This window comes from Lemur catta, chromosome 2, assembly GCF_020740605.2.
Source record: "Lemur catta isolate mLemCat1 chromosome 2, mLemCat1.pri, whole genome shotgun sequence".
Taxonomy (NCBI): Eukaryota; Metazoa; Chordata; class Mammalia; order Primates; family Lemuridae; genus Lemur; species Lemur catta.
The window spans coordinates 45643498-45670708 of record NC_059129.1 but is presented as its reverse complement, the minus strand read 5'-3'; the positions used below and the strand labels follow the sequence as shown (position 1 = coordinate 45670708).

Genomic DNA, 27211 nt, shown 5'->3' with positions numbered 1-27211 from the left:
TAGGGACTCAACACTGACTTCAAATGGGGTATAATGTGCCTGAAATGATGGAAATACTAACATGTACCATCCACAATATACAACTTCCTTATCCATCCCCACCCCCAAGAGTTGGACAATAGGAATAAGGAATCTTTTGAAGTCTGTATGCTGCTAAATGATTCAGGAATATAAACAGGCTGCTAATCTTCATCCTCTAGCTCAGGAAGACAAATGCAAAAGATTTACTCACACATCATTGAATTCCTCCAGAGACCTTGCAGGTGTAAAAACGTCCAACAGACCAATCACCTATAAGAAAACATAAAAAATCAAACAGTAAATAAATACTGAACTTACTGCAGTACCCATCAGGCCTTAATCATTTTAATAGGAACTAATTACAAATCCAGCTACTTCCATATAATAACATTACAACATCAAATACTTAATAATTCCAACTGATTTTCTACCCAAATTATGCTTTCGTTTTTTACTTGTTAACATCAATTCTCATAATAACCTGCTTTACTATTAAAATTCTTTATCTCTTTAGAATTTGGTCATATAAAGCCAATAGTTAACCAGAAGGCAAAAAGATTTAGAGTTTCTGCCTAATTCATATGTGTGCACTAATGGTCTAATGAATTAACAAAAAGGAAAAAACAAAAGTCACACTTCTACATAGTATTTTGCTTTTAAAATGTATTCCAGGAAAAACTTCCATATTACTGCACAGCTTTCAAAACTGATGGTTTTTAAAGCCTCCAAATATTCTCACAGTACATTCTTTATATTATTCTCTTAAAAGTCGTTAAGATAATTTTCTTAGTCATTATAAGGTATTTAAACTAGATGATTTAAAAATAAAATTAAAAAAAGCCTATCTTTACACAAGGATAAAGCAAAGAGCCCCTTAATACTCAGTAATCTATGGTCTTTGAGCAGCTTTTCTGATCATGAATTGATACCAGTTTATCCACATATAGCACCCTCCTTGCCCCACCTTCTGCCCAGTTCCCCTTAAAATCTAGACCATACATTTCTACAAAGTTACACATTAAAAAGGCAAATAAGAAATATTATAATTCATTTATAATATGGCTAGCCCGATTTAAGGGTATCTGGATATGAAACAAGCAAAAGCTAGATGACCTTCATGGAAACTGAGCCCATGACTATGGCCTCACTAACATGCTGCTCTAAACAAGTTAAACACACAGCTCTAAAAGTAAGATATATTAACTCTCAAAACATTATCATGAAAAAGAGATCTCCTAATTAGGATATGACTCCGCTTATCCAAATATCAGACTTTTAAAAGCAACTTCAATTATACAGCCTGAATTTGAAAAGAAAGCTGGGAGGTGTGGGATGGAATTCAAGAATAGCTTTTCAGGTCCATGCAAATTGTTCCAAAGGGAAGAGACAGTCAGCCTTCAGATCCTTACCCAGACAACCATATAGAAGAAAACGAAAGCTACCCATAATTATACCACCCATTATTATAACTATCATTAACGTTTTGAGTTATATTTCCTTTGATTCTTCTGATGCACATAAATTAAATTGGGGTTATACTGTGCATACAGTTTTACATCCTGACGTTTCACTTAACATATAACGACTATTACCCTGTCTTTAGCTATTTTTTTCAGTAATATCTGTATATATCATATCTATCATTTGTGTATACCATAATTTAACTAATTGCCTATCTTTAGACATTTAAGGAATACAGTAAGATATACACATACACACACACACACACACACATATATATATATTTTGCACATCTCATGTTTTCTTCCAAAAAATAAATTCCAAGAAATAGAATTATAGTATCAAAGGACACCAATATATTTAAGGATCTTAGTATTGTCAAACTGTCCTGCATAGAGGTGAGACTAACCGACAATCACGCCAATAGTGTATCTGTGACCTCATAATGGGGCCCAATGAATAGTGCTTTAAATTTAAATCAAATCCATTTTCTTTTTCCTCCTCCATCTAAACCATAATTGTTTCCCTTCAGTTTGGTACACTTCCAGCTTAAGATCTCTGGTCTTTCATTCACTCTCCCCTATGCCCACTTCTACTTAAGGTAGCTGAGATCTAGAAGCCAATTTTATTTCCCTGTTCCAATATTTTCTAACCAATCATTCTTGTTATCTGAAGTGCCCCATCACCTCAATATAACAAGAAAAGTCTAAAACAAGTTACCCTGTTTTACATTATTTCACTTTTCATTGTGAAAATCATCTTGATATCAAAATTAAATTATTAGAAATGTGATTTACACATGCAAGAGTTACCTCAAAGACAAGAAAAGCAAAACAAGTCAAAAGCATTTTCAAATAAAAGCTCCAATTTCAATTTGAAAACACAACAGACATTTTAGAATCAAACAACTGTAAGTTTGAACCCCACTATCAGTTTGTGATTTCTTCGATCCGTGAGCTTTTATCTTCTTTACTCCAATAACACCAGCACTTGGAATGGTGCCTGGCATACAGCAGGAGTTCAATTAATGTTTGGTATATAAATTATATTTGGCAAATAAATTTGGTATCTTCTCTGAGCTCCATTTTCCTTGTATGAAAAACACAGGGATATCATTGCTTATTTTCAAAGTACTGTGGGGAAGATTGAACAGATAATGTACCTGAAGACGTCTAACACGAAGGACTAACCCACTGTGGATCACCAAAAGAAGTGTGACCATAGCCAGTAGAGTTTTATAAAGAATTATAAATTACAATGCACATAAGCAAACTATAACATTTGAAGCAGCTACTTCCAATAGCAGAATTTGAGACATAAAGCTAAACTAAATTATTCAAATGATTAAAAAGCATGGCACAAGAAGAACAATAAATTAACTTGGGAGATAAATAGAGAAAAGCAAACTAGTAAAGACCCTACCAAATTTTAATTTCCTAAAAAGGGAAATATTTGCAAAATTTAATGTATTTAACATAAGCACACCAAAACCCAAAATTTTATGAGATTAAAACCACCCATGTTACATAAAAGTATTTTTAAATTTTTTGTGGGCTTTTACAAAATACCCTTACCTCCATTAATCACATTTATGGAATATTAATCATAAGGAAAATACTATAAAATAAATATTTCTCAGCATTAAAATAGATCTGGGGAATATTTTAGGAATATTCCATAATCTATTCATTTCTTAGGAAATTTCCTTTTAATTTAAGTCATATTTTAATCTATTTCCTTACTCCTTCTGCCATTATATGATTTCAGTCACCTAAAAGTAACCCAAGAATCAAATTTTTAGAAAAGACATTTATAAGACAAATAAGCAGCAAATATCTCCAATAATTTTCCTACAATGGTCCAAAGGCTGACAAATATCAGTAATACATTTTTATTAAATTGCCACACACCAAAAAAACCACTTTAACTCAGTAAGCAATTAAAGACAATATTTAATGTCTTTAACACAAGCACTGTAAAACAACCACTTGGTCTGTCATGGTAAAGTTAAATCCAAGGCTCCCAAATAAAATTTATGAAAGAATTCCCTTAATCATTTTTTAATTTCAAAATATGCAGATCTCCAGACCTGTAAGTTGGGGATCTTTGCAGCGCCTACCCGACAGCAAAAGGATGCAGCCGGCAGCCTCCCTTCAATCTTTCCTTAGAGCAGGGTTAATGAGATCAAGGTCACTAGTTCGATCAGGAATGGGCCAGTGTAACTCTCACAGTCACAGAGGACATCCCCTAGCTCCAGTCACCCACCTAATGAATGTGTATCTATCATTCATTATCATTAATAGAAGAAATAACAAGATGAACTACTGATTGTGCATCAGAGGCATTTTTGCGTAAAAGAGCATATGTGCAGTCTGGCACCTAAAAATTCTGTTACCAACATTTTAAAATTTTCATCAAGAGTTTTAAGTTAATGTTGTTGCTGCCTTTGGAGCCCTGGCAGCTAGCTAAACATTGGATGGTGACCCCCAAAAAATCATTTTTTAAAAAAGAAGAGCAAGAGGACAATAAAATAGAGGAATTCCTCTGAAAATCGGCAATTAAACTTACTGGAAGTCTTGGTTCTTTATTGCGTAAAACTACTTTTACATTGTAAGCACCTAACAAATGTTCATAGAATAGGATGAAATGTATGGATTTTTCTACATCGAGTCAAGCCTTTTGGCCCCTTCTCATTCCCTCTTCAAACATTTGCCAACAGAGATTTCAGCCATGTGCCTTCTTTTGTTCAAATAAATCATTAATATCTAGGTGACCCTCTACCGTTAGCACCAAAACATCTAATAATAATATAAGAAAAGATGGACTGCTAGTAAGCAAGCTATTTAAAAAACTGTTTATGTAAATTAAAATACTATTTTTTCCTAATACCATTATCCTTCTTTTAAAACAGTCCTATAGCCTTTCCTAAATTGAAACAACTGTATTCATCATTCTGCATCCTGCTCAGCTCTACAAGCACAGAATGGCCCAAATGTAACCAGCCCAATACCATATAAGACATCTCAAAATATCTCATTACAGGAACTTAAAGCACAGAAAACTAAACATGGTTGTTTAGAAAAGCCAAAGCATGGATTCAGGTGACTCAAAATAATTTTGATGAATATATTTGCTTAAATTGTTAATGAAGAGAAACAAAACAATACAGTGTAGGTGCTTTGGGGTTCCATAAATGTTTGGCTTGCATTCCGTTTTGAAAATATTCTTTATATTTAAAAAGCAGTGACAATGCCTGTCACATCTATTAATGAAAAACAGCATACGCATTCAGATGTGTTAAAAATCAAGTGCAAACACATCATTTATAATAATTGCCAGGCCACCTTGATTTTACGCAGACCTAGGAATGAAGTTTCTCCTGCCCGCTCTTTCCACATAACTCAACTCTCAACTTCTTGTCAACATGTCACTGATTAGGAAGGCTGCAGCTCTGCACTGCACTTTTCTAAAACTCAGTTTGGCCGGCCAAGGTGGCTCACACCCGTAATCCCAGCTACTCCGTAGGCTGAGGCAGGAGGATTGCTTGAGCCCAGGAGTTCCATCTAGTGAGATCCCGTCTCAAAAGAAAAAAAAACCAAAAAATTAGGTTTACACATAGCTGCTCACGTAAAATTACACTTGGGAATAGAAATTATCTGTAGAAAACGGACTTTCTCAGCAGTATGCAATCAAAATAAAACACAAATAAAAAGGTGTAGCTACGATTATAATATCCATTATCCAATTACAAATTTAAGTTTTAATGTTCTCAAACTAGAAGAAACTTGCACTAAACTAATTACACTAATAAACACGAATCTGTGATTTCTTTTCTTACTATGGAGGAAAAACGTTCAATTATTAAAAAGGAACAAGGGTGGGCCGGGCGCGGTGGCTCACGCCTGTAATCCTAGCACTCTGGGAGGCTGAGGCAGATTGCTTGAGGTCAGGAGTTCGAAACCAGCCTGAGCAAGAGCAAGACCCCGTCTTTATTTAAAAAAAAAAAAAAATTGAAAGACATTATCTGGACAACTAAAAATATATAGAAAAAATTAGCTGGGCATGGTGGCGCATGCCTGTAGTCCCAGCTACTCGGGAGGCTGAGGCAGGAGGATCGCTTGAGCCCAGGAGTTTGAGGTTGCTGTGAGCTAGGCTGACGCCACGGCACTCTAGCCAGGGCAAAAGAGCGAGACTCTGTTTCCAAAAAAAAAAAAAAAGAACAACTTTGAATAGTCAAGTAATTAGTACACAGATTTTGAATTTTCTTCTACACAGTAACAATCAGTAGGACCAAGGGACTCAAAAATCTCTAAGGCCACTGTTTCTATAATGCTACAAATTGCACAGTACCTTTCATACAGCAGTCACAGAAATTCTTCTTAACTTCATTTTGAAATTCAGAAAGATCAGTGTTTTTAGTCAATTGTTTTTTTACTTTGAATTAATATTCCAATTATATCATTTATTTACCATATTAGGATTTGTAAGTAGTCCTTTGCAGAATAGCATTGCTCTTAAATTACCAAATTAATGGACATATCAGTTAGCTGCCAGGTCATCTTGATATTATGCAGAGCTAGGAATGAAAGCCTGCATGTATATGTGTATCCACTGATGTACAGGTGGGGTCTCAAAGAAAGAAAAAGTTATATTTAACTTAAACAATGCCTCTGATATGTTTAATAAATATTTTAATAAAATACCTGAATCTGGAAAAGCTGTCTCTTCAAGAAGGTTAAAAAGAAAAATTATTATTAAAGTAAACATAAAATAATAGCCATCTTTGATAGGATTTTCAATGAGCCTAAGGCACTCTTCCCCAAATTTTTCCACTGAAATAACTTGTAACACAGGCAAATTAGGCAAAGAATACAAAATTTCTTTTTACTACTTTAATATTTTCTCTTGAGAATTCTTATGAATTTTGTATTATACTGCATAAAATACTCTTTTTTATTTTAAAATTTTAAAGAATGTTTCCCTTCTAAAAATCTTTGAGTAAAACTAGAACTTCAGGAAGATGTACCATTTTATTCCAAGATGTACCCAGTACAAGAAGCAAGGACCAAAGTTTGACAAACTCCAATGTATTTCCATTTATAGTAATTAATTAAAACACTTTTTTTCCAGTTTATTCAAAAACAAAATGTATTCTTCCTTGCATAAATAACTTACATTTTCATGTTTCATATGTTTAAGTAACCGCAGTTCTCTGTAGGTTCTTTTGGCATGAATGATGGACTGAAATGGTCTGGATAGCTTCTTCACTGCCACACGTAACCCAGTTTTTGTGTCAAAAGCAGCACTAAAAGGAAAAAAAAAAAGAAAAATAAATTTTAAAAAAAATAAAAATAAAGTGCTTCAAATACCATTTTTGAGTATTTAGAAGGCTAGTTCATTTCCAAATGACTAATAAGTGGGTCTATAACAAAATACAAAAAAGGTATAAAGATAAAAACCAAATGACTTATAATCCCACTATCTAAATAAAGCCTCTGTTACTACTTTTGGTGTTTCCTCCTAGACTTTTCTAAATCAGAAGTTGGCAAATTTCTTCTGTAAAGAGCCAGATAGTAATATTTCAGATTTTGCAAGCCCTAAGCTCTCTGTCAGAACTACTCAACTCTGTGGTTGTAGCAGGAGAGCAACCAGATAAAAAGTTTAAAAATCAGTGTGGCCGAGTTCTAAGAAAATTTACAAAAACAGGCAGCTGCCTGATCTAGATGAGCCAATAGATTGATAAACATAGAGTTGGAGTCTGTTTGCCCTGGCTAGAGTAGACTCACTATCACCTTACCACCACATGCTGCCTGAACAGAGCAGAGGCCTTGGAAACCACCATATTCTCAGGACAGTGAGTTGGTTCAAATATTTCTTGAGCATCTACAAAGTATGTGGCAGTTTCTAGACGCTGAGATGCAGTAGGAAAAAAGTCAACAAATCCCTACCCTCAGGGAAAGGGGGGGAGAGGGGAAGAGTAAAATAATAAAATTATTTCTAATTCTGATGAATGAACGCTATGATTAAATAAAACAGAGTAATGGAATGAAGAGTGACAGAAAGCTAATAGAGTTGTGCTACTTTAGCTAGGATGTCTTGAGGACATATATTTGAGTAGAGAACTGAATGGTGAAAGTCTTAACTATGTAAAGATACAGGGGCAAATGTTTCAGGCAGAAGAAATAATAATGGTTAATATTAACATTCATTGAGTCTTTACCACATACAAGGAACAGTTCTAAGCCCTTTACATTAATTTTTCTTAATTTAGCTATTTTAATCCTACAACATCCCTATGAAATAAGTACTATTATCATTCCCCCATTTACACACAAAGAAATTGAAGCAGAGAGAGGTTAATAAACTTGCCCATGGTCACAGAGCTAAATGTGGCAAAGCAGAGAGTCTCGATCCAGAGCTTGTGCTATTAACTGCCTGGCTCTGCTATCTCTCAGAACAATAAGTGCAAACAAACAAAGGAAAAAGCAGCAGAAGAAGGAGAAGTATGGCATGCTGGAGTGAGTGAGAGAAAGTAAGCTGGCCTATGTGAGTAAGGCACAGGGAGCAAAGGGAGAGGAGAAAGGGATGAGGTCAGAGACGCAGGCAGCGGCTAGATCATGTAGGACTAGGGTTAGGGACAGAGCTGCACAGCAGGTGAGCTTCATCTCTATTTACAGCTGCTTCCCATGGCTCCCCATGGCTCGCATCACTACATAAACTCCGCCTCCTGTCAGATCAGTCACTGTCTCCCATCACCCCCAGATGGGACCATCTAGTTGTGGGAAAACAAGCTCAGAGCTCCCACTGATTCTACATTACGGGGAGTTGTAGAATTATTTCATTATATATTCCAATGTAATAACAATAGGAAAAAAGTACACAATAAATGTAATGTGCTTGAATCAGCCCAAAACCATCTTCCACCCCACCCCCACCCCACCTCCCCATCCATGGAAAAACTGTCTTCCACGAAGCCGGTCCCTGGTGCCAAAAAGGCTGGGGATCCCCGATGTAGGACATCTACCACAAAAAATTTGATGTGTGTTTTATTTATTTTTAGAAACTGTCTGAGGCAAATTCCATCACGTCTCATCCTCCTGTTTATCTCAGTCTCTAATGAACAACTAAGGCTTTCTGGTCATCTCTTATTACCAAACTCTCTTTCCCTCAGCAAAGCCTCTTTTACGGCTCTGTACCTACTCCAGTTCCCCTCTTTTCCCAAACCCTTACGCTATGCCCTCACTCTCAACTCCCAATTTTTTATAAACTCCTATAAATTTTCAACCTCCTTTCCAAACCTTCCCTCCATCTCTGGGAAACTAGGTCACACCTAGAAGACACTGCTTCTCTCACAGCCCTGCCATTAGAAGGCACCTCTCTCTCATAGCCCAGGTACCTCACTGCCAGTAGGTCGGGTAGGAATCCTTGCCAACCATTACCACTTCAAGACCATACTTTCCATCTGTTCTATAAAAGCCCCTGCTCACAACCCTGATAAACTCTCTCTCCCTCTCTGCTGCTGTCATCCACTGACGTGGAATTTTTCATCAATCACTGAAAAGTTAGTTCCTATCTGACTCCACTCCCAACTTCTGTCATCGTTTTTGGCAACTTCAACGTCCAGCTGAAGGGCATATCCAACATCCTCATTTCCCGACTTCTCTGGAAACTCCACCATATCCAGCTACCTTCACAGTCACACCCTAGACCTTTATCCCCACCAAAAACTGCCCCACCTAAATAATTTTGAATGCCAGCACTCACTTTCCATCACAAACCTAGTTTACTTCTAGTTTACTTGGACCGTGACAAGTTGATGTGTTGACCTCATCATCATTGCTTGTGTCTATCCCTCAGCCCTCTCTGGTCTTGATTTCCCTTCATGTTCCATGACTATAATCACTCCCTTGCACCCTCTGTCTCTGATGTACTCAGCTGGATAAAGACTAACCTTGGTTGATCTTGACCATTTAATTCTCCATGTATGAATCCATGGACCTAACTTGTTGAAGAAAAATGAATGCAAAATCAGACAGATTGGTTTCACTTTTAATTTCTGACCTTACCCTCAAACTGGCTCTCAATGCTGCCACTTTTTTCTGGTAAGTTCATTTTCCTACTCCAAAATGATCGTTTTGCATGTTATCTCTGAAATCTCCAACTCATCCTCCTGTCTCAAGAGTTGCCCTTGCCTTCACTGAGAAAACATAAACCATCAAAGGGGAGCTCCATCTGCCTACCACCAAATCTATAAATCCATCTGCACTTGGACCCATCTTCTCCACCTTCCTTCTTGCTGTAACTAAAGACACATGCCCCTTCCTTATCAAAATCCAAGACCTCAGTATATGCTTTGGAGCTGCCCTCTCATCTTCTCAAGAATTTCACTTCTTCATTCCCCTTCTCTCTTGGATCATCAGTTTCTTCCTATCTACTGGATCATTCTTCCCAGTATAAATATGCTCTAGTTATTTCCCATCTTCAACAAACAAACAGAAGACTTCCCTTGATGTTCTTGTGTTCTATCACAGTTAAAGTTCTCCAAATTATCATTTACACCAGGGGTTCCCAAAGTGTAGTTCCCAGATCAGCAGCATCAGTATCACCAGGGAGTTTATAAGAAATGCAAATTCTCAGGTACCACCCCAGAGCTACTGAATCAGAAACTCTGAGGTGGGTCCTGTGATCTGTATTATATCAAGCCCTTCAAGTAATTCCAACACCCACTAAAGTTTCAGAACCACTAATCTGTACCTTTGCTACTCAAAGTGTGCTCCCTGGACGAGCAGCAATGGCATTACCTGGGAGGTCATTAGAAATGCAGGACCTTGGGCCATTTTGACAAGATCTCCAGGTGATTTATATACTTCTCTATAGGTTTGAGAAGCACAGATCTACACAAGTCCCATTCTCTCCTCAATCCATTCCACTGAAATTGTTCTTCTCAAGGTCATGAATGACTGCTATTACCAAATCCACAGCCACTTAGTAATTGACATGGTTAATTCCCCTTTCTCTAAACCCTCTCCATCCTGGAGTCTGTATCAACACTTTTATTGGTTTTCTAAGACCTCTCTGGCAGCCCCGTCTCTGTCTCCATTGCATGTGCTTCCTCTACTCAAGCTCTGAATGTTGGAGATCTTCAGTGCATGGCACTGGGCCTCCTTCTCTCTCCCAAATTCTCCTTCTAGGCCGGGCACGGTGGCTCACGCTTGTAATCCCAGCCCTCTGGGAGGCCGAGGCGGGTGGATCGCTCAAGGTCAGGAGTTCGAGACCAGCCTGAACGAGAGCGAGACCCCGTCTCTACTAAAAATAGAAAGAAATTATCTGGACAACTAAAAAATATATATAGCAAAAATTAGCCGGGCATGGTGGCGCATGCCTGTAGTCCCAGCTACTCAGGAGGCTGAGGCAGGAGGATCGCTTGAGCCCAGGAGTTTGAGGTTGCTGTGAGCTAGGCTGACGCCACGGTACTCACTCTAGCCCGGGCAACAGAGTGAGACTCTGTCTCAAAAAAAAAAAAAAAAAAATTCTCTTTCTAAATAATCTCATCTATACCTATGACATTAAATTAAATGCCATCCATATATTGAAAACTCCCAAATCTATGTCTCTCACTGAGTCCTATCTGACATCACCATATGAAAGACACACAAGCACCTTAAACTCAGCAAGTTCACCACACCCAGAACTATCCTCTCCCTGTCTCTGTTATCTCAATAAATGGACAGTTGCTCAAGCCAGACACTTGATTTTCATCCTGGATTTCTCCATTTCCTTCAGTCTTCTGGGCCCTAACCAAATCTGTCAGCCAGTCTTGTGGTTCCCACCTCCAAAATACATCTCAAAGTCAACTTTTCTCTTCATTTCACTGCTACCATATTAGTCCATGTCATCCTCCCTCATCATCAGCCTACATTCTTATACTGGTCTCCCCTGCCTCCTATTTTGCCCCCTTCTGATATACTCTCCACAAACATCCAAAACAGTCTTTTAAAAATACAAATTAGACAAAAAAATAAAAATAAAAATTAGGTCACACTACTCCCCTGCTTAAAGTCCTTCAAAAAATTTCCTTGGTATATAGAATAAAATGAAAATTTCTTATCATGGCCTACAAGGCCCAGGTGATCTGACCACCACTGATCACTTCAACCTGCCCCTGTGCTCCTTCCTTCTCTCAGCCACCACGCTCTCAACATACTGCTCCTTTCAGTTCCTTTAACTACTCAGACAGGCTGTTTCTGGTTCCTAGGATTCTCTTCTTCAACCCATTTCACCCCATTGCTAAATCCTTATCCTTCAAGTATTAGCTTAAATAGTCTCCTCCTTAGAGATGTATCTAAGAGGTCCCAAGCAGTTACTTTTTGTCACAACACCTTCATTGACTCCTTCCTCATCCCACATAAAGAAAAGTAGGTTCTCTTCTCTTCTACTCCCCTTACTCCTACAAACCCATAAATTAGTAACTTCTTCCTTCTCAGAAGCAGCAAGTAAATTTATACTCTATTTTAAACTAGCTCTGGTGAGACTGGAAATATTGCCATTGCTCCTGTGTGACCCAGCTTCTTCAACTCTCCACGTCAGAGTCTGCCTGCCATCTGCAGGCTGAGCACTGTCTCTTCTCCTCCATGGTAAACCTGCCAGGCAGCAAGGAATGCCAGCAGTTTTCTAACTGATCTGCCTATGTCTGAATGTGTAAGTTCAATTCACTAGGGACGAAATAAGAAGCCCATTTGACTTACTCAACCAAGCTATTCTCCATGCCAGCCTTACTAGTAATAAAGTACATATTTTTTTAAATCTCTATTTGACTCCTGAATCTATTCAGCAAAAAGCAGGCTAGGATTAATCAGTATCCTAGAGACTCCAACAATCACAATTTACTATCATATTTATTTACCATTCAGCAGAATGATTAAATAAGGACTGGGGCTTTGGAATTAGACTACCTGGATTTTAATTCCAGTTTTTCACTTAATAGCTATATAATCTCAAGGAAATTAATTAAGTACTTTCAGCCTCATATATGTAATGAGGATTATGTTTATATCTAATCTGCAGGGTATTTGTTAGTATTAAATGTAATAACTTTTATAGTGGGTTTAGCAAAGAGCCTGGTCCATGGTAAAGCTCAAATATCCAACATTAATAATGTCTGCCTTTCCCACTTATCCTAAGCATCTTGAAGGAAGAAAGTGTGTTTTATTCAACACTATATTACATAGGACTTTGCATAATGCATGGCACATAATACATTCTCAATAAATGCTTAACAAAAGCATAACAGAGTATTTTATAATGTGGCTATCTCAAAATATGAAAGAAAAATTCAACTACATCACTTGGCTCTCAAATTTTATAAATTCCATAGCATCCAACATGAAAGTGATATTAATGTTAAAAATTAATATTTATTGAGTACTTATTGCTAGCACTGTTTTTTGTTTTGTTTTGCGTTGAGACAGGGTCTCGCTCTGTCACCCAGGCTAGAGTGGAGTGGTGTAATCATAGCTCACTGCAACCTCTGACTGCAGGGATCAAGCGATCCTTCTGCCTCAGCCTCCCACAGGCACTGTTTTAAATCTTTACATATATGAACACCTTTAATTATCACAACCAGCTTACGAGAAGACATTATTATAATTCCCATTTTACAGACAAGCAAACTGAGGCACAAAGAGGTTAAGTAATGTGCCCAGGGTATAGACAGAAAATGGCAGAGCTGAGGTTCATATCCAGGTAATATGTTTTAAACATGAATTTTTAACCACTACACCATAATGGATAAACAAGTTCAACTTCACTAACAGTTCAGTCCATTTTAAAAATATTCTAACTGTATGAACTCTGCTTCTTTTCTAAAATGCTTCCTACTACAATTAATTGCACTTCAGAGGGAAAAAGATTTTCCCTGCGATCTTATACTGAACCCAGGATAGTATCAATGAAAAGGACTTAATAAGAAAGAACTTTGACTCTACATATATAACTTTATTAAACGTAAGTTGTCACTCCCTAAAGTTCTACTATTCCCTGTGAATCTAAAACACTGAAAGAATCAATGATGTCATACAGGTTTCTCACAAATACCAAAATATAACTTCGTAAGTATTTCCTGAAGTAACACCTTCATGTGATTCTTTGTGGATACAAAAGAAATATTAAACATAGTACCTGATGTCACAGAACTCACCATCTAATTGGGACGATAAAATATACATGAAGCAAGGAATGCCCAATAAAATCATATAACAACATGTAAAAAGTTAGGTTCAAAAATATAGAAATTGGGTTTAAAATTTATATCTATTTTGTATAAGTTGGGTTCAAAATACATAAATGTTCATTGCAGCCTGTTCACAAGAACAAAACCAGAAACTACCTGAACATCCAATAGGGAGTGTTTGAAATAAATAATGGTACAATCTCATGTCCCATATATTGCATTCATTAACAAGAATCTCCACATACTTATATGTACATTTTATTATTGATGGTAAAAAGAGTACATTTCAGAAATAGTGATTCAAATGTATACTCATACATGTATTGCCTAATATACATCAGACTTTTAACATTTTTGCCTTTTATATATAGTTATTTGTGTCCTTTGTTTTTTTAAAAATATGAGCTTACATCCTTTAATAAGGCCATTAGTAAAGTTAGAAGCATAAGTCATCTGTGATGTTCTGTCATTCTAAAACAAAACAAAAAGAGGTACTCTAAATTTAACTGCTATTAACATATTTTTTTGAAATGACACATGGCTATTGAGTATAGTATATAAATTTGTATCCTCCTCTCTAAATCATAAGCATTTTCCACTTTACTAAACAATTTTCAATTCCGTCACTTATAATAATTTCATTACCTATATGTACCATAATCTATTCAATCATTCTCTTATTGATGGATATTATGGCTATTCCATTCATTCACACACACATAATATAAATACCATTACAAACGGATATCTTCATGCACACTGCTTCTTCCATAACTGCATGATTTCCTCAAAAGAGACTAATTTTTACTTCAAAAGACACATACTCTCATTTTCAAAACACTCTTTTACTTGCATAAGAGAATAAGCAGGAACTGTTCAAAGAAACTGCTCTCTACTTACTGGTTAGTAATCCCTACAGCAAAAGTTGCTAAAGCAAGGAATATATGATCCATCCCTGCCCTCACCTCTTTAAGCATTTTAAATGCTCTTCCCTAGCTTCCTGCATATACCACTGAACAAAGCAGTAATTGGAGAGAAGGGAAATTACATTATGTCCTACATTGCAAATTATAATTATCAAAAGCAGAAATATTTTAAATTTTTAAAAAATGTATTTTAAAAAAAACATAAATCACTTGATAAAACCAATAGAATGCTCAGAGAGAAGAAATTCAAATTTACTGAATACCTGATTATATCATATATCTGTTATTTAATTTAATCCTTACAATTTTTCCATGAGGTAGCTATATTTACTTCCCCCAAAAAGAAACCAAAGGTCAGAAAATTAACAACACACTCAAGGTCATATAACTAGTATGCAGTTGGGATTCAAACCCATATCTGTCTAATTTCAATGCTCACTCTTCTCCCAGGATGCCACACTGGTGCCATGGATGAGGAAAACACTAGGAATGGCTACTGGTTTTGTCTTTATTATAATGATTCACTTATCCAGTATTACCAGTTGGGAAGAGTCTTCATCATCACTTACTTATTTATTTTTTGAGGCAAGGTCCTGCAGGTCTTGCTCTGTCACTCAAGCTGGAGTGCAGTGGCATGATCATAGCTCACTGCAGCCTCAAACTCCTGGGCTCAAGTGATCCTCCCACCTTGGCCTCTCAGAGTGCTGGGATTACAGGTGTGAGCCATCATGCCCAACCAATCACATTTTAAAAACTAGAGCTAATTAAGTAAAACCTCATTTTCACGAACATCATTATGAAATGCAATTATCTTTATGATAAGCAGGTTGTCCAAACTAAAATTCATTATATATTGTTTAACAAGTTTTTCCCCAATTGTAAATTCACATTTAAAGTCTTTCAAAGTTATAAAATTAATACACATTTTATAAAATCATTGATATCGTTTAAAAATTACTAGAAGAAATATATGATTCATTAAAAGCAATCATTAATATTACAATATTAGGATGTCACTGTCATATCTACTGCTGTGAATTCAGGGTCTCGCACACAATAATAATCATCAAATAAAGTTGAGTGTTCTGTTACACATTCACACCTGCCTCCCTCTGCACCATCAAAAAAACTGGCTTACTGGATTCTTAATATATCCTAATATAATTTTTTAACTTCTAAATTTATTTATGTATACCCTATTCCACAGTGGATTTAAAGCAGACTGGAATTGTATATATGTAACCTTAAAAAACAGTAATATTACTAATTAAGGGAAAATAAATAATAAAGTCTCTACATGTGACATTAGCATAGATCATGAGGTCCTTTCTACATACCCATTACAGGTGGGCCTCAAATTTGGCTTTAAGTCCACTAAAGCCATCAACAAAGAGAATACAACCAGTTAGGACATGAGTCACAGGAGCCATATCATAAAAACAAACCAGGTATTCAGGAGAACTGAAGAGAGGAATAATTATTCCTGTAATAAAACCAGGGAAAAGTTCCTTCTGTGTATGTTCATGAAGGAGACATTAAATAATATGGTAAAAATGTCCTAATCAATGACCTTTTTTTTTTTTGAGACAGAGTCTCACTTTGTTGCCCAGGCTAGAGTGCCGTGGCGTCAGCCTAGCTCACAGCAACCTCAAACTCCTGGGTTTAAGTGATCCTCCTGCCTCAGCCTCCCGAATAGCTGGGACTACAGGCATGCACCACCATGCCCGGCTAATTTTTTCTATATATATTTTTAGTTGTCCAGATAATTTTTATTTCTATTTTTAGCAGAGACGGGGGGTCTCGCTCAGGCTGGTCTCGAACTCCTGACCTCGAGCGATCCACCCGCCTCGGCCTCCCAGAGGGCTAGGATTACAGCATGAGCCACCGCGCCGACCAACGACTTATTTTTTTTTTTGAGACAAGAGTCTTGTTCTGCTGCCCCAGCTAGAGTGCCGTGGCGTCAGCCTAGCTCACAGCAACCTCAAACTCCTGGGCTCAAGCAATCCTCCTGCCTCAGCCTCCCAAGTAGCTGGGACTACAGGCATGCGCCACCATGCCCAGCCAATTTTTTCTATTTTTAGTAGAGATGGGGTCTCATTCTTGCTCAGACTGGTCTCCAACTCCTGAGCTCAAGTAATATTTCTTAATGGAACTTTGTTTCTTACTATAAATTTTTCACTCTATGGGAAGAACATAAGATGTTATTAATACAATTGTTACAAGTACATACAATATGACCAATCTCTAGTCTGTCAGTTTCCAAAACTTCCCCTCAAAGAGGCTTAAAACCTAAATGACATAAGACAAATCTTATCCATAAATAAGTAGCATAGAATGGAAAATACAATCAATACTTATTTTTGCAGAACTTATAATTCAAGAACATTTATGCAAATTAAGTATTTTCAGGAAAATATCATTCAAATAGGAAAAAATACTTGTGATAAGATTTATTAGGGACATTAGTCATAGGACTGGGACTCAGGGAATGATACTTGCCATTCCTGATCTGGTCCAATTTCTGCTGCAAAAGCTTCTAAGCTACTGAAGCAAAACTGTTTTTCATAACTGCTTCAATTTTTACTAAGGCTCATGAAAACTGATATTCGAACAATGTGGAAATTCACCTAGATTTGCAATCTAAAAATCTAAAGCCATTTTAATCAAAATGTAAAATGCAATTAATTTTTATTTGCTGCAAGTTTCATTGGAAAGGAGAATGATTTTATATGATATTTCTTCATTAAAGCTTTAAAAGCTACAGTAGTGTCAGTTAATATATTTCTTATTTTTTTTAACTGCATGAACTCTCTGTCCATGTTAGTTAACATATTTCTTTGGATTTCCATGTGAAGTGATACATTTCTGCATCAAGAGCAATGGCTATCCTATATTGATTGCAAAAATATCACATGTGTATTTCTCTTTTAAAAGGAATTATTTTCCAAAGCCTCATTAGAATGTTGCCACCATGGGTACACCTTTTCTACTTTTGTGTGTTTGAAAATTTTAATAACAAATGTTTTTTGGGGTTTTTTTGCCCTTTTTTTGAGATGAGGTTTCATATATATCCCAGACTGGTCTCAAACTCCTGGGCTCAAGCAATCCTCCCACCTCAGCCTCCACAATAGATGGGACTACAGGCACGTATCACCACACCCAGCTAATTAAAAAATATATGTATATTTTTTAGAAATGAGGGTCTCACTATGTTGCCCAGGCTGGCCTCAAGCAATCCTGGCCTCAAGCAATCCTCCTGCCTCAGCCTCCTGAGTAGCTGGGACTACAGGCACGAGCCACAATGCCCAGCAACAAACATTTTTGAAGTTACCACTTCAAAATAATTTTTAACTCCTTTCAAGCAAATCTGAAATATTAAATAGACTAATCATATCTTACATCGTGACTACTTAGTATTACCATCAATCAACTTTGCCTTGCTGCTACAATTAAAAGGCTTTTATAGTACTAGTGTTTATAGGCTTCATATCCAGAAAAGCACTCTTCAAATACATGCTGTGAACATGACTATGTATGTACATAACAGGTCTTCACAAGATTTGCTATTTTGTCAGCCTGTAACTCCATCTTAATGTATTATACATACATTTTCATGGTAATGCTAAGTTACCTATGCTGGATAACAAATTACCCCAAAATTTGATGGCTTAACCAAGATTTATCATCTTACAGTTTTTGTGGGTCAAGAATTCAGGAGCAGTTTAGCTCAGTGGTTCTGGCTCATAGTCTCCCACGAGGTTGCAGTCCAGATGTTGGCCACAGCAACAGTCATCTGAAGGCTTGACCGATGCTGGAGGCTCCATTCCCAAGATGGCTTACTCACGTGGCTGTTGGCAAAAGGCCTGTTTTCCGCATGTGGACTACTTCAGTATCTTTCCAACATGACAGCTGGCTTCCCCTAAAGCAGCAGTTCTCAACAGAGGGCAATTACCCCCTTGCATCCCAGCGAACAGTCTCTGTTTTCTGCATTTTGGTGACCTGATCTCAACAAATTCTATTAAGCATAAACATATGCAGTGTGGCATGGAGAAGAATAGACCAGTATTCAAAAGATTTCAGTTCTAGTTTTGATTTTGGCACTTTCTAGCAGGTGATCTTGGCAAAGCTTCTATGAGCCTGTTTCCAAATCAATAAAATGAGGGTGTCACCAGCCCTGCCTATATTACAATGTTCTTTTGAGGCTCAAACAAGGTAATCATGTGAAAGCACCTTATAAACTATAAAAGGCAGGTAGCTTTCAATATTCCAAGTCAAAATGATCACACAGTACTATTACAAAATAACTCCATGGTCAATGCTATACCTGCAACTTCCAGCATGGGGGCTTGTCACATAGTAAATCCTCAAATATATTTTTAGAACTCTTACTTTCAAATTTGAGGTTGAGCATCTCTCTAAAATAATAGTAAAAGAGGACAGATCATTTAAAAAAATATTGAGGGTCCAAATCCATGATCATTTGTTGTCAATCTGTGGATAACTAAAATACAGTTTCTATAGGTTAAAATGCACATTTATTCACCAATTAATAGGACCTAAGAACCACTACCAATCAGTAACATAATGTAGCCAGTACTTTAGACATGCAACTGAAAACAATTATTCCTTTATGTATTTGTTTCCCAATTTTGACTGTGAGGGAGAGCAGAAGCTATAGTTAACATTTATGTTTTTATTCTCAGAATCTAGCCCAGTGACTAGCACATAATGCAAGAATAATAAACATATAACAAAAAATAGATAGTTCCTGACCTTGAGGAACTGAGAAATCTACCTGAGGAGCCAGAATGAACAGAGGCACACATAAACAAATTACCAAAGACTTTTACAAAGCAACACATTTGCTTCCTCCTATCCATTTTGTACACTCTAGCCAGACCAATTTTAAAATACTTCTTGCCACTTCACAACTCAAGAAACTCTAACAGCTCTCTACTGACTAAAGTGGTTCTGCAAATCAGAACAACTTGTAGTGCAGAACCTCTTGTAAACTTTTTAGAAATGCAGTTGCCTGAGTCACACTCCAGATCTCATTCTTAATTTCCAGGGGTAGGGCCTAAGTATCTGTCTGTTTAAAAGTTCCACAAGTGATTCTGAAGCACAACCTGAATGACAATCACAATTGGGTTCACCCTATCTGAGATGTTCCTCTTATTAGGCCAGTCATTTTTATATCTATTCTCTTAGTTTATGTTTTTTCCTGTTATCCAAAAATCTTTCCCTTTCTCCTCTCCAAATACTACTCATCCCTCTAAATAATCTTAAAATCCTTCCTCCTCCATGAAACCATACTAACCACTGTAACCTACAACACTATACACATCAACACCTTCTTATTAATACTGTTCACTAATATTTTATGTCTTTTTTTACACATTGGTGGGCACTTAACACTGTCTAATGGATCACTAACAAATTTCTTTCACGAAAGTAAATCTAAAACATAAGCATCAATATATATACAGATATATTTCAAACTTTCAAAATCATTTTGCTTTAATACCTAGAGTTATAGAAATCTTTAGGCTCATTCCCTGATTGCAATTTTCATGATCACTGTCATTCTCAGTACTAATGATGATACCAACTCCATGTATCTAAGGATGAACCATACAAGTGTTTAATATGAATCAATTCCAAGGGAAGTTAGCGCTACATCTCTAAGAGTATCCTCAAGAAATGTATAGGAAACTAATCAAGGAAACCCTGGAAACATTACATTTCAATAGATTTGTAATCCAAAGGGTAACTATTCCTGGGATTAGGTTTGAAAGTACAAATTTGAAAGTACAGTATATGAACAAGGCCACTGTTGAGACTGTATCAGATAATGAATTCAAAAAGAATATGCCCAGAAAGAGAAAAGAGAATTTAAGAACAGATCATGGAGCAGAAAAAGGAAGAAAAAACTGACCAAAGGATGAAATAAGAGAATTAGAGAAACACAAGGAAAAATCTGAACAGCAAAGTTCTTTAAGGAGGTGTTTATAAAAAAAAAAAAGAGCACATACTCAGTGATTCATGAGCTGAAAAAAATATAAAGCACATTAAATATTAAAATTTGCATATGGTGACACTAAAATCATTGCCTCACAACCTCAAAGTTATTAACATAGTACCACAGATAATTCAGGAAATTTTATATCTTATAAGGTATTAGAATAGCATACATAATGTATCTAAATGACACATTCTGAATCAAATAAGGCTGATCTTCCTGAGTTATTGTACCTGGGATCCACAAGATTCTTCAAAAATTCAGTCTACTTTAAAAACTAAGAAAAGCCTTCCCAGATGCAAGAACCTTTAAAAATGTAGAAAAAATGGGCCGGGCGTGGTGGCTCACGCCTGTAATCCTAGCACTCTGGGAGGCCGAGGCGGGTGGATTGCTTGAGCTCAGGAGTTCAAGACCATCCTGAGCAAGAGCAAGACCCTGTCTCTACTAAAAATAGAAATAAATTATCTGGCCAACTAAAATATATATATAGAAAAAATTAGCCGGGCATGGTGGCTCATGCCTGTAGTCCCAGCTACCCGGGAGGCTGAGGCAGTAGGATTGCTTGAGCCCAGGAGTTTGAGGTTGCTGTGAGCTAGGCTGACGCCACGGCACTCACTCTAGCCTGGGCAACAGAGCGAGACTCTGTCTCAAAAAAAAAAAAAAAAAAAAAAATGTAGAAAAAATGAATTTGCAATATACTACTTCTTGCTCCTTAGTTTATTTGCAGCTCTTTGTGATTTCCTAAACAGCATTGTATTTCTGGTAGTTTAAAAAGGCTAAATACCCAAAGAAGGTAGGAGACAAAGGACACAGAACAGAATACCACAAGAGACACTGGGGAAAATGCTACCTACCAATTTGGACTATATACTATATCCTAAAACAATTTTCATTTCCAGAAACCTTCAGTGCCCTAAGTTGGGCTATGACAATGGCAAAAATCAACTATTGATGAAAATCAGGTCTCCCTTACTATCATTAGTTGTTTCTCAATTGTGCCAGTGGTATACTTGGCCTTTCACAAACATGTTGTGCAAGTTCTCCCATCCATTAATCTCCCAGGTTATCGCTCAGACCTTGACCATTAGGATTGCTGTCACTCTCCAAGAAATAATGAAAATCATGTTTACAGAGGCCGCAATGTATAAAGCAGAAAATATAGCATTTCTATCTTTTTGCAGGTAGAAGGTTCAAGTTATCCTATACAGTTTTTACTCAGAGCCAATCAATCCAAATACATAGGGCTATATAAGTGGTTCTCAACTAAGAGTGATCCCCCTCCCCAGCTCATAGGATATGTGGCAATGTCTAGAGACATTTTTGGTTGTCACAACTGGGAATTGCTATTAGTATCCAGTTAGTAGGAGATGGGGATGCTACTAAACATACTACAATGCATAAGTCAGTCGCCCACAACAAAATATTATCCCATCCAAAATATCAATAGGTTGAATAACCCCAGGTTATACAGGTTGAACATCCCTAATCTGAAATGTTCCAAAATCCAAAACTTTTTGAATGACAACATGACACTCAAAGGAAATGCTCACTGAAGCATTTCAGATTTCAAATTTTCGAATAAAGGATGCTTAACTGGTAAGTATAATATGAATATTTCAAAATCCAAAATCTGAAACGCTTCTGGTCTCAAACATTTTGAATGAGGGACGCTCAACCTTTCCTATATTTGGGAAGGTAACACAGCTAGATAGATGCTCACAGTACTTACTGCCTGTTCTCTCAATTTGCTAATATTTTTTCCTTTTGCTCTAGCATCAATACAATATTGAGATTGCTCATTTCAAAGCAGATCACCCAAAGCATACGGTACTTAGAGTACTAAACTAACAATAAGAAAATGAGGCAAGCCAATCTTATAATGTCAAATGAGAGAATTATATAAGAAGTATATCAATATAAGATGCCACCATCAATATTCCACTTCAACTTAATACTATGATCATGAGGGAGTCATATTTTATAATACTGAATGAGAAAGATAACTAAGAACTAAGATTGTCACCAGCATTTGGTAGCCTAGAAAAAAAAAACATAACCATAAACTATTTATTCAAAAGCCTAAGTTCAAGAAGGTTCAAGCCAGTTAAAGCTCTAGATGAAGGATTTGACAGGGGAGAAAAAAGGAAATAGCTATTAGAGATATTAAGAATAAAGCAGTTGTTTCTGGGAATCAAGTTAGACCTACCACAGAGATGCGGAAATACAAGAAAGGTGAGTTCAATATACACTTGCATAAGCCAGACACCTCAAGCTGAGTGTCACAGTAAAGAGCAAGGGCATGATTAGGGGCACATAATTGAAGGTGAGAAGACCGTCACAGCAGAGGCATTACCCAAGTGGAAGTATAGGAACGGGTTACGGATCTAGAGGACCCTTAACATCATAGTCCCTTTTTTCTCTTAAAATAGCCTCCCTGAGCCCTTGGCTGATCAAAAGAAGAAGTTTTGACTTCTTGTGGGGCACATGCTGAAGTCATCACTTTCTAGATCTGAATCATCAGACAGGAAGGCTTATCTGACACAGATTTCCAATATATATCCTTCCAAAAAAAATTGCCCTAGATGTAAAGAGTGGCCAGTCTGTCACTGTTTTGGTCCATTTTGTATTGCTATCACAGAATACCACAGACTGGGTAATTAATAAAGAAAAAGAAAATTATTTCTCACAGTCCTGGAAGCTGGGAAGTCCATTATCAAGGTGCTGGCATCTGGTAAGGACCTTCTTGCTACATCATCCAGTGGTGAAAGGCAAGAGGGTGAGAGAGGGTGAGAGCAAGAGGGAACTGAACTCACTATTATAACAAAGCTACTCTCATGATAACTCACTCACTCCCTTGACAAGGACATTAATCCTCCCAAGAGGGCAGAGCCTCATGATCTAATCAATTCTTATTAGCCCCCATTTCCCAGCACTGTTGAATTAGAGATTAAGGTTCCAACACATGGGATACATTCAAACCATAGCAGTCACTAAATCTGACAGAGAGAGAGAGAGAGAGAAAGAGAGAGAGAGAGAGAGAGAGAAGAATCTAAAAAGATTCCAAGAGGATTAGCAATATTAAGGCAGATTTGAGATGGCAACTTAAGCTGAACGAATGCAGAAAAGAAAAAGCTACAAAGGACTTCCAAAGCAATCTATGAGGAAACATAAATATGTCCCCTCTAGACTGATATTTTCAAAAGCAAGGAGCTTTCCTGCTTTTTTGCTGCTTTAATCTCATAAACATAACAACTAGTACAGTGTGCTGGAAATACTAAAGTAATGAATTTATAAAAACAAAGGGGACAACTGGTATGCTTTCCTTTTGGGCATGGTCATGCGTTGTGTGGTGTCTACAGTCTGAACCATAAGCTTGCAAACACCATCAATGCATACTTTGGGGTACACTGACAATAAGGCACACATATACAGCTTCCCTCATGTCACAGGCACGGTGACAATACCACCAAGGCCTAAGAGTAGGAAAACAAGGAAATCCGTAACCACATCATTCAAAGTAACGGGAGCCAACATGTTCAGGGTCTAACATTACTCAGCAGGTCCAGACAAAATAAACATTTGTTCTATTACCTTTTTATTATGTTGCCATGGAATCTGTTATTTGCAGGAAAACTTATTTTCTGCAACCAGATGATAGAGCAGTAAAAGGGGAAAAGCTTTGATGAAAGAGGAGAAGAGTTTACATCTATAAAGACAGGGAGGACAATAAACAGTGTGGGCTTTTATAAGGTGACATTTCTATGGAATCTTTCAAATCTAAAAATTATTCAAGTTAACAGAGAAGTCCCTGGGGCCTCGTAGCCAGGACATTAGTGACAGGTAACAACAGTCCAACCCCTATTAAAATTATTATAATGGAGGAAAGGGATAGGAATGTAAAGCAGACAAAGGGCCAAATAAAACAGAAAATAAATGAGATCTTAAATGCTTAAATGTTGAAGGAATGTAAAAATGACTTTTAAAATATGACCCAATAGTAAGAAAAACCCCCAAAGCCAAAGAAGTTAAAAAACACTCAATCTGCCAGCAGGTCAATCTTCCTTTTTCAGCTGAACTCTAGAGTTAATCTCTTTGCTCCCTTCCTTTTGGTAACAAAAACCTGAAAAAATGAAGTAAGTCCTTGTTATTTAAAGAACTGGATTGGAGTACCCTGAATTTCTGGGGCCCAACAAAAATACTGGATCTGGCACTCTGGGCCTGCTGGAATCTGAGTTGTGGGTATGGGGCAGGGCTCTGCACCAATTTACCTAACTCCCCCATTCTATCCTAAACCACAATATGTCTCTAATAGGGAAAGAATAGAAATGAAAACACAGGGACCCCAGGGCAGTGATCTATTAAAACATAAGTTAGACCATGTCTCTCCATGGTTTCTCCTCTCACTCAGAGGAAAAGTCACAGTCCTTACAAAGACAAATAAGACCCTGCATGACCCCCCCGAACATCTACAGCCCTTCACCTACTTCGCCCCACCCCACCCCCGATATTTGGCCCCTGGTTCATTTAGCTCTGGCTATACTGGTCTCCTAGTTAAACCAGGGCCTTTGTACTTGCTAATCCCCCACCTTGGAATGTACTCACCTCCCCACCCATGTTCACCAGAATAAACTCCAACTCAAGAAACTACTTTCTTTGTTCACCATAAGAAGCAACTTCTCATCTGTTAAAGTTTTATCATAAGATTAAAACAATTCAGGCTCTGCTTCTAATTCCAGTTCTCTTGCTATTTTTACCACATCTGCAGCTACTTCCTTCTACTGAAGTCTTGAACCTCTCCAAGTCATCCATGAGGGTTGGAATCAACTTCTTCCAAATTCTCGTTAATGTTGATACTCTAACCTCCACCCATGAAGAACAAATGTTCTTAATGTCATCTAGAATGGTGAATTCTTTCCAGAAGGTTTTCTATTGACTTTGCCCAGATTGTTCAGAGAAGTAACTATCTACATCTACTGCAGTTATAGCCTTATAGTTGAAATTACTCCTCGATCCATGGGCTGCAGAATGAACGTGTGTTAGCAGGCTTTAAAACAACATTGATCTCCTCGTATATCTCCTCACAGCTCTTGGGTGACTAGGTTAATAAGCACTAATATTTTGAAAGGAATCTTTTTTTCTGAGCAGTAGGTCTCAACAGTGGGCTTAAAATATTCAGTAAACCATGTGTAAACAGATGTGCTTTGTTGTTCCATTTATAGACCAGAATAGATTTAGCATAATTTTTAAGGGCCCTAGGATTTTTGGAATGGTAAACGAACACTGGCTTCAACTTAAAGTCACCAGGTACATGAGCCCCTCACAAAAGTCAGCCTGGCCAGGCAAGGTGGCTCATGCCTGTAATCCTAGCACTCTGGGAGGCTGAGGTGGGAGGATCGCTTTGAGTTCAGGAGTTTGAGACCAGTCTGAGCAAGAGCCACACCCCATCTCTACTAAAATAGAAAAAAAATTAGCTGGGCGTGGTGGCACACACCTGTAGTCCCAGCTACTTGGGAAGCTGCGGCAGGAGGATCACTTGAGCCCAAGAGTTTGAGGTTGCTGTGAGCTAGGCTGATGCCACAGCACTCTAGCCTGGGCAACAGAGGAGACTCTGTCTCAAAAAAAAAAAAAAAAAGAGTCAGCCTGTCCTTTGAAGCTCTGAAGCCAAGCAATGAATGACTTCTCCTTTTTAGCTATGAAAGTCCTAGTTGGCATCTTCTTCCAGTAGAAGGCTGTTTCGTCTACGCTGAAGATCTGTTGCTTAGTGTAGTCACCGTCATCGATTATCTTAGCTAGATCTTCTGGATAACTTGCTACAGTTTCTCCACCAGCTCAGCTCTTGTTGCTTTACTTTACACATTTATGTTATACAGACAGCCTGTATCCTTAACCCAACCTCATTAACCACCCTCTGCTAGCTTCAAACTTCTCTTCTGTAGCTTCCTCACCTCTCTCAGCCTTCATAAAATTGAAGATAGTTAGGGCCTTGCTGGATTAGGCTTTGGCTTAAGGAAATGTTGTAGCTGATTTGATCTTCTATCCAGACCACTAAAACTGTCTCCATTTCAGCAATAAGGCTGTTTCACTTTCTTATCATTCATGTGTTCACTGGAGTAGCACTTTTAATTTCCTTCAAAAACTTTTCCTTTGTATTAACAACTTAGCTGTTTGAAACAAGACGCCTACCTTTCAGCTCATCTCACCTTTTGACATGCCTTTCTCACTAAGCTTAATCATTTCTTGCTTTTGATTTAAAGAGACACGTGACTGTTCCCTTCACTTGGTCACTTAGAGGCCATTGTAATGTTATTAACTGGCCTAATTTCAATATTGTTGTGTCTCAAAAAATAGGGAGGCCCCAGGAGAGGGAGAGAGACAGGGGAACAGCTTGTCACTTAGAGCAATCAGAATACACACAACATTTACCAATTAAGTTTGCTATCTTATATGGGCATGGTTCGAGGTGCCCCAAAACAATTACAATAGTAACATCAAAGATCACTGATCACAGATCACCATAACAAATATAATAATAATTAAAAAGTTTGAAATATTTCC

The 27211-nt window shown here is 37.3% G+C and overlaps 1 protein-coding gene across 3 annotated transcripts in view; it reads right to left on the bottom strand.

Annotated features, from left to right (window-relative positions):
- Positions 1-27211, bottom strand: part of MAPK14 (mitogen-activated protein kinase 14) — a 72856-nt gene that overhangs the window by 39302 nt on the left and 6343 nt on the right. For all 3 annotated transcript variants that reach the window (XM_045543597.1, XM_045543596.1, XM_045543598.1), the window contains 2 exons: positions 6658-6787; positions 233-291 (listed from right to left, as the gene is read on the bottom strand). In XM_045543597.1, the coding sequence (XP_045399553.1) occupies positions 233-291; positions 6658-6787 (189 nt within the window). The remainder of the gene's footprint in view (positions 1-232; positions 292-6657; positions 6788-27211) is intronic.